The 9,308-nt window shown below is 41.1% G+C and overlaps 1 protein-coding gene across 1 annotated transcript in view; it reads left to right on the top strand.

Annotated features, from left to right (window-relative positions):
* GDI2 (GDP dissociation inhibitor 2) overlaps nt 1–9,308 on the top strand; it is a 46,410-nt gene that overhangs the window by 6,455 nt on the left and 30,647 nt on the right. The window contains exon 2 of the mRNA XM_037732992.1: nt 6,643–6,754. Coding sequence (XP_037588920.1) covers nt 6,643–6,754 — 112 coding nt within the window. The remainder of the gene's footprint in view (nt 1–6,642; nt 6,755–9,308) is intronic.

Raw genomic sequence — 9,308 nt, 5'->3', positions numbered from 1 at the left:
TTGGGGTACATGTGAAGAACATGCAAAATTGTTGCATAGGAACACACGTGGTAGTGTGATTTGCTGCCTTCCTCCCCATCACCTACATCTGGCATTTCTCCCCTTGCTATCTCTCCCCAGCTTCCCACCCCCCAGCCTCCTGTTTTAAAACAAAGTTTAGAATATTATGTTTGTGTTATTACATATTTTACTCTTTTAGCAGTGTAGAAGCAATCTTTTATAATAGTTGGGTATAGAGTGGGCCTGCGGATTTTTTATTAGTTTTGGTTAGCTCATGTCATATTTGCTCCAGGTGGTGCCTTTGAAGGTAATTACTGTCAGCTCTTTGGACTCAGCCGCGTCTTTGAATTACTGGACCCTTTATTTTAGGCCTCAGTGCTTGCTTTATGGCTGTGGTCCAGTGGGTCATGCTTAGTGCAAAAGGTTATATGTAGAAGCTGTGGATCACTCTAATTTGCTTGCTGAGATTTTGCTTTCAGAAGTTGAACCCTGACAGGTCACGGTGGCTCACGCCTGTAATACCAGCACTTTGGGAGGCCGAGGCAAGTGGATCACAAGGTCAAGAGATGGAGACCATCCTGGCCAACATGGTGAAACCCCGTCTCTACTAAAAATACAAAAATTAGCTGGGTGTGGTGGCGTGAGCCTGTAGTCCCAGCTACTCGGGAGGCTGAGGCAGGAGAATTGCTTGAACCCGGGAGGCGGAGGTTGCAGTGAGCCAAGATTGTGCCACTGTACTCCAGCCTGGTGCCTGGCGACAGAGCGAGACTGTCTCAAAAAAAGAAAAAAAAAAAGTTGAACCCTGCAGTCTACTTTGTCAGCTGAGTGTTACTGTTTGTTCTTCCTCTGTTGTGTCATAACTTATTTTTAAGACAGTGTTTTATTCTCATGTGGAACTATATGCTAGTGCTGCTTTAGTTTTTTTCCCCCCAAAAGTAAATTGTTTTAGTCAGTATTAGGGTTTATTTTTGTAGTTGTAGAATACCTTCATTTCCATTTATGAAGACATAATTAGGAAAATGAAAAGGCAAGCCACAGAATGGAAGAAGATAATTGCAGAACATGTAGCTAATAAAGGAGTTATATATATCCATAGTATGTAAAGTACTTTTATAAAGAAGGGAGAAAAAGAAAGCCCATTTAAACAATGGAGGAAAGTTTTCAATAGCCACTTATCAAAAGTGCTTTATCACTTAGACTGATGATCAGTATACAGTTTTTTATTTTCTTTTGTAGAGATGGGGGTCTCACTATGTTACCTAGGCTGGTGTTGAACTCATTGGCTCAAGCGATTCTCCCACCTTGGCCTCCCAAAGCGCTGGGATTATAGGTGTGAGCCACCACGTCCGGTCCCTAATTATTAACATACTACTTAAACTTATTTGTCATCAGGAAATGCAAATTAAATCACTTTCTTTTTTTTTTTGGAGATGGAGTCTGCTGCCAGGCTGGAGTGCATTGGTGTGATCTTGGCTCACTGCAACCTCTGCCTCGGGTTCAAGCGATTCCCCTGCCTCAGCCTCCCCAGTAACTGGGACTACAGGCGCACAACACCATACCTGGCTAATTTTTTGTATTTTAGTAGAGTCTGGGTTTAACGATGTTGGCCAGGTTGGTCTGGATCCTCCTGACCTTGTGATCTGCTGGCCTTGGCCTCCCAAAGTGCTGGGATTACAGGTGTGAGTCACCGGGCCCCTTAAATCACTTCTTAACTAGAATGGCTAAAATTAAAAAGGCTGTAACAGTATAAGTAGTCAAGGATTTGAAACAATGGGGACTTTGACTCACTGCTGACAAAAGTGTAAGTTGGTACAACCATTTTGGAAAGCTGTTTGGTAATATCTGTTGAAATCGAATATATTCATGCTCTTCTTGATATATAACAGAAATGCACACTTAAAAGATACATATGAGAATGTTGACAGAGCATTATTTGTAACAGTAAAAAACTGGAAACTATCCAAATATCCACCAAGAGTAGAATGGAGAAGTAAATTGTGGTATATTCATTCAATGGAATCCTCTACAGCTTTGTTACGTGAAGTGCGATCCATAGATCAGTTGCATCTGCAACACCTGAGAATTTACCAGAACTACGGAATTTTAGGCCCCAACCCAGATACTACACAGAATCAGAATCTACAATTTAACAGCATCTCCAGGTTATTTTTATATAATAAAACTTGCAAACACAGCTTTAGTAATTCTTGAAATTGGTCCTGGACCAGCATCATCACTAACACCTCATCATCAGTGGTGGCTGACACCTGTAACCCCAGCACTTTGGGAGGACATGGTGGGAGGATTGCTTAGGCAAAGGTTGCTTTGCAAGGCCAACGCTGGGCAACATAGTGAGATCACCATCTCTACAAAAAAATTAAAAAGTTAGGCAGGTGTAGTGGCACACACCTGTAGTCCCAGCGAATCGGGAGGCTGAGGTGAGAGGATCTCTTGAGCCTGGAGGTTGAGGCTGCAGTGAGCCATGATCACATCGCTTACACTCTGGACTGGGCAACAGAGTGAGACCCTGTCTGCCCCTGCCCCATCTCTCTCTCTCTTTTCTTTTTTTTTCATATTACACTTTTTTTTTTTAATAATTGTTTTTCTTTCTTTCTTTTTTTTTTTTTAAGAGATGGGGTTTCACCATGATGGCCAGGGTGGTCGTGAACTCCTGGCCCCAAGTGATCCAACCACCTTGGCCTCCCAAAGTGCTGGGATTACAGGCATCAGCCACACTGCCTGGCCCATATTACACCTTGTTTTAAATTTTTTAATTTAAAAATTTTTCTTTTTTAAAGACAGGGTTTCGACAGGTTTCTTGAACTCCTGACCTCAGGTGATCCGCCCGCCTCAGCCTCCCAAAGTGCTGGGATTACAGGCGTGAGCCACCACGCCTGGCTTTACACCTTATTTTAAGAGCCAATTCTCAGTCCCAACCTTAGTCCTACTAAGAAGCTCTGGAGGTGGGGCCTAGCTATCTGTGTTTTTTTTTTTTTTTTTTTTTTTTTTTTTTTTTCAAGCCCTCCAGCTGATGTATATAAACCTGAAGTTTGAGATTCTGCTTATAATTTACATTTCTAACAAGTTGACAGGTGATGCCAAGTGAGGACCCACACTGAGAAGCCCTGCTTGCAGGGTTAGGTGTACTCTCTGGAAAGGTCCAGAGAGCAAATATTTTAGGTGATGTAGACTTTCTGGTCTCTGTCACAGCTGCCCAACTCTGCTGTGGTACTAGGAAAACAGCCATAAACAGTATGTACATGAACAGATATGAGTATTTGCCAATAAAACTTTACAGAAATAGTCTTCAGGCTGGATTTGGCTGATGGCCTTTGGGGATTTCTGCTCTATAGCAATGAGAATAAATAGACCACACACAAAACATGAAAGAATTTTGAAACATTGCATAATGTCAGATGCAGAAAATAAATACACATGATTCCATTTTTATGGAGTTCAGAAGCAGGCAGAACAAATCTTTGTGTTTTTTTTTTTTTTTTTAAGATGGTCCAGGCTGGTCTTGAACTCCTGACCTCAGGTGATCCACCCACCTTAGCCTCCCAAAGTGCTAGGATTACAGGCGTGAGCCACCGCGCCCGGCCGTCCAAATCTTTGTTATTAGAAATTATGAGAGTGAAAAAACAAAACAAAACAAAATGAAAAACAAAAAAGAAATTATGAGAGTGCTGGGGGATGGTGGTGGTTATGATTGGAGTAGGGCATGAGGGCCTTCTGGAGTGCTTAGAATGGTTTGTTTCTTGAGCCAAAGAAAAGTTGATTCAGGCCAGGTGTAGTGGCTCACGCCTGTAATCCCAGTACTTTGGGAGGCCGAGGTGGGTGGATCACAAGGTCAGGAGTTCAAGACCACCCTGGCCAACATGGTGAAAGCCCATCTCTACTAAAAACACAAAAATTAGCCAGGCATGGTGGTGCCTGCCTATAATCCTAGCTACTCAGGAGGCTGAGACAGGAGAATCACTTGAACCCAGGAGGCAAAGGTTGCAGCGAGCCGGGATCGCGCCACTGCACTTCAGTGTGGACGACAGGTTAGGGTTAGGGTCAAAAAAAGAAAAATTACACTTCTATAGTAAGATTTGAACCTCATGGTAAGTAAGTTAAAACATTTAAAAGTGAAATGAGTAGATACATTATGGAAGAAAACTTGAAATTTGTGCAAATTTTAAATATCAGGGTTTCAGAGTCAAATAGACTTCTAGAGAATAAGATTGTTTTTTGACATCTAGGGTCCTTTGGATAAATTTGAGAAACATTAAGGATTGATAAAGATACATGGAATTTTCTTTGTCTTTTTAAGAAATAAAACACTGATTACCTTTTTGAGTGATTATAGGCCCCATCCTTGTATTTTTTCACATTAATTCCATTCTTTAGTATTCTTTAATGTTTTCCTTCTTCGTAATTTGTTTTGTCTTAGTGTATCCGTGCTTGCTTTATCTTTTTCCTGAGAGTGGTCGTTTATACTTTTCTGTTGATTGTAATTTATTGGTGGTTATCCTGGATGCTTTGCTTAGGGCTCTAGTTTTCAAAGCTTTTAGTCTTTAGGATCTGTTTACATTCTAAAAAAATTAAGGACCTTGAAGAGCTTTTGTTACAAGGGTTGTAGCTATTGATATTGATCATATTAGAAATGGAGGAATAAATAATTCACTGACAAATAATAAACCCATTGTATGTTAACATGTATAACAATTTTAAATGTACATGCACTTTTTTTTGTTATTGAGATAGGATCTTACTTTGTCTCCCAGGCTGAAGTGCAGTGGCCTGATCACAGCTCACTGCACCCTCGACCTCGTGGGTTCAAGCAGTCCTCACCTCTCAGCCTCTTGAGTAGCTAGGACTACAGGCGCTCGCCACCACGCCCAGCTAATTTTTGTATTTTTTGCAGAGATAGGGTTTTGCCATGTTGCCTGGACTGGTCTCCAACTCCTGGGCTTAAGCCATCTGCCAGAGTATATTTTCTTTCTTTCTTTCTTTTTCTTTTCTTTTTTTTTTTTTTTTTTTTTTTTCTTTTTTTTTTTTTTTTTTTTTTTTTTTTTTTTTTTTTTTTTTTTTTTTTTTTTGAGATGAATATTTGGTTCTGCTGCCACCAGGCTGGAGTGCAGTGGCAAGGTCTTGGCTCATTGCAGCCTCCACCTCCCAGGCTCAACTGATTCTCCTGCCTCAGCCTCCTGAGTAGCTGGGATTACAGGCACCCACTACCACATCCGGCTAATTTTTTGTAGTTTTAGTAGCGATGGGGTCTTGAACTGCTGACATTAGGTGATCTGTCCACCCCTGCCTCCCAGAGTGCTGGGATTTACAGGCATGAGTAACTGCACCTGGCCAAGTTTTCTGTAATTCTAATTTTCATTTAAAATTTGACTTTTTGTTATTGGCAACAAATATGTCAGTTATTTTCCTTTATGTTGTTCTTTGAGAAAATGTCAAACACCTAAATCTGAATAACTGTAGTTTGTTGGTCAATTCTTTCAATTAAAAATGATTATTCATAAAAAAAGTGGCTAGCTCAGCTTATAGATTAGTGGCATGGAAGGTTTTAACTGAGCCAAAGTGCTCTCTATTTCCCATTTTGTCACACAGAATATTTAAAAGATGATTATTGAAGGTTGTATGTTTAATGAATTTATTTATTTATTTTTTTTTTGTGACTCAGCCTTGCTCTGTCACCCAGGCTGGAGTGCAGTGGTGTAGTCTCAGCTCACGGCAGCCTCCGCCTCCTGGGTTCAAGCAGTTCTGCCTCAGCCTCCTGAGTAGCTGAAATTATAGACATGCACCACCATGCCTGGCTAATTTTTGTGTAGAGGCAGGGTTTGACCACTTTGCCCAGGCTGATCTGAAACTCCTGGGCTCAAGCGATCCACCCGCCTTGGCCTCCCAATGTGCTGGGCTTGCAGGCGTGAACCACCATGCCTGGCCAGTAAAGTTACTTTTTAATGCTTTTATCAAGGAAATTCTTAGGTGAATGCCTGGTGGTGAAGAATGTAATGACTTCTAGTATAGTTTAGAGCCCTGTCATATTTATTTTATTCACCATCGATTTTACATCTTGAGTGGAAATATCAACAGTGTTTAAAAAGGTGAGTAGGCTGGGTGCCATGGCTCACACCTGTAATCCCAGCATTTTGGGAGGCAGAGGCAGGAGAATCACCTGAGGTCAGAAGTTCAAGACCAGCCTGGCCTGTGTGGTGAAACCCTGGGTCTACTAAAAATACAAAAAATTAGCTGGGCGTGGTGGTGGGCGCCCGTAATCTCAACTACTCGGGAGGCTGAGGTAGGAGAATCGCTTGAACCTGGGAGGTGGAGGTTGCAGTGAGCTGAGATTACGCCATTGCACTCCAGCCTGGGCAACGAGTGAAACTCTGTCTCAAAAAAAATAAATAAATATAAAAAGGTGACTAATGTCTTAGTGTTGTTATGAAAACAGTTTTAATTTTGGGACGCACAGGGCCCGCAGGCCACACTTGGACCCCTGGTTTCTTAAGGGCTTTTTCCATAAATTAAGTCACATGTTGCATGAATGTTAAGTATAATTAACAGAATGTGTAATGGTGGACTTTAAAAAAAAATCTGTTTTAAACATGATGTAGAACTTTTCAAGATACTATGCTTTTTCTATAGGAATGTATCCTGTCTGGTATAATGTCAGTGAATGGCAAGAAAGTTCTTCATATGGATCGAAACCCTTACTATGGAGGAGAGAGTGCATCTATAACACCACTGGAAGATGTAAGTATTAGTCAATTTCTTCTTTTTTAATTTTTTATTTTTTTTTAAAGAGGGGGTTTCACCATGATGGCCAGGCTGGTCTTGAACTCCTGACCTCAGGTGACCCACCCACCTCAGCCTCCCAAAGTGCTGCGATTGCAGGTGTGAGCCACCGCGTCCAGCGGTATTAGTCAATTTCATAACACCTTTCACATTTTGTGAATATTTCACTTGTGAATCTCTTCCTTATTCCTTAGAGATGGTCTTAATTTTGTTTTATTAAATAGAATATCTGGAGCACTATTTTTCAGGAGCTTCTAGTTTGAAGCTCATAGAAATCTACATTTTAACTTTCGTTGCTATACGGAGCAGTTATTTCTTCTCTCAGAGTTAACAGAGTATAGTCTAGAAAGGGAGGGCAGAGGATCACCCGATGTGCCAGTGCTTTCCTTGTGGTTTTTATTCTCTCAAAGATTTTTTTTTTTTTTTTTTTAAATCTCCATTTGTCAGATTACAAAATAGTCTCTGTGGGGTTAAAATCTGAGATGGGTTGTAAACCTAAGTTATGTGACTACAAAGCTTAGTTCCTTTTGTTATACTGCTCTGTTTCCTACTTTTTTTGAACATGGACACATATAGCATTTCCACAGTGTGTTTACTATATTTATTGATTTGTTTCTGTGTGTGAGGTTTGTTAACCACCCACATGTATGGATATGACCTGTACTGTGTTTTACGGGAAATAGATCTCATCAGTGACTTTAAGCAGTGACATATTAGACTTAATACTTATGAAAAAGGATTTTTTTCTGTATTCAGTAATACAGAAAAGTTTAAAGAATAATACAATGTGGCCGGGCATGATGGTTCACTGAACGCCTGTAATCCCAGCACTTTGCGACGCTGAGGCAGGCAGATCAAGAGGTCAAGAGATCAAGACCATCCTGGCCAACATAGTGAAACCCTGTCTGTATTAAAAATTAAAAAATTAGCTGGGTGTGGTGGTGCGCGCCTGCAGTCCTGACTACTCCGGAGGCTGAGGCAGGAGAATCACTTGAAGCCAGGAGACAGAGGTTGCAGTGAGCCAGCCGATTGCACTCCAGTCTGGTGACAAAGCCAGACTCTGTCTCAAAAAGACAACAAAAAGAATACAATGTATAAAAAAGTCTTTGGAGTTCAGCAGTTAATGTTTTCTGTATTTTTTTCTTTTTCTTTATTTTTTTTTATTTTTTTTTTATTTTTGTTTTTGTTTTCTATGTCTCCTTTCTTGTTACTGGTTTTGATTCATTGAAAGTAGTAAGACATAATGAGACTTGAGGAAAATATTTCAGCATTCATCTGCTAAGAATAACATTCTCCTCCATAAGCATAATACCGTTGTCATATCCAGGACAATATTCAGGTTTCCCAGTGATCCCAATAATTTCTTACATAGCTGTTTAGTACTGTCTTTTGTTTTTTCTTTCTTTCTTTTTTTTTTTTTAAAGCTAGAGTTGCTAGGATTACAGGCCTAAGCCACCGAGCCTGGCTTTCTTTTGTTTTTTAAACCAGGATTGATAAAGTTTCAATGTCACCGTCACATTTGCTATGATTTTCTCTTTATTTATTTATTTATTTAATTTATTTATTTATTTATTTATTTATTTTTGAGACAGAATCTTACTGTGCCACCGAGGCTGGAGTGCAGTGGCACGATCTTGGCTCACTGTAGCTTCCGCCTTCTAGGTTTAGGTAATTATTCTGCCTCAGCTTCTTGAGAAGCTGGGATTACAGGCATGCACCACCATGCCTAGCTAATTTTTGTATTTTTAGTAGAGACGGTGTTCCACCATGATGGCCAGGCTGGTCTGGAACCCCTGACCTCATGTGATCTACCCATCTTGGCCTCCCAAAGTGCTGGGATTACAGGTGTGAGCCACCACACCTGACCGCTTTATTCTTTGTTGTTGTTGTTGTTTGTTTTTAAGAGATAGGGTCTTGCTCTGTTGCCCAGGCTGAAGTTTATTGGTGCGATCGTAGCTTGCCATAGCCTCAAACTCCTGGGCTCAAGAGACCCTCCTGCATCAGCCTTCTAAGTAGCAGGGATAAAGATGCATACCACCTGCCTGGCTAATTTCATTTTATTTTTGTAGAGATGGGGTCTCTCTTTGTTGCCCAAGCTGGTCTCACACTCCTGGCCTCAAGTGTCCTCTCACTCTGGCCTCCCAAAGTGTTGGGATTATAGGTGAGAGCCACACTGCTTGGGTACCTCTTTATTCTCTTAATTTACAAGTCTCCCCACAATTTTTTTTTTCTTTATTTTTTTTGGGGGGGATGGAATCTTGATCTGTTGCCCGGGCTGGAGTGTAGTGGTGCAGTCTTGGTTCACTGCAACCACCACCTCCTGGATTCAAGTGTTTCTCGTGCCTCAGCCTCCTAAGTAGCTGGGATTACAGGTGTGGACCGCCACGCCTAGCTAATTTTAAAAATATTTTTAGTAGAAGCTGGGCGTGGTGGCTCACGCCTGTAATCCCAGCACTTTGGGAGGCCGAGGTGGGTGGATTACAAGGTCAAGAGATCGAGACCATCCTGGTCAACAT

Source organism: Cebus imitator, unplaced genomic scaffold (genome assembly GCF_001604975.1).
Source record: "Cebus imitator isolate Cc_AM_T3 unplaced genomic scaffold, Cebus_imitator-1.0 Scaffold487, whole genome shotgun sequence".
Taxonomy (NCBI): domain Eukaryota; kingdom Metazoa; phylum Chordata; class Mammalia; order Primates; family Cebidae; genus Cebus; species Cebus imitator.
This window is presented reverse-complemented; position numbering and strand designations above follow the sequence as displayed.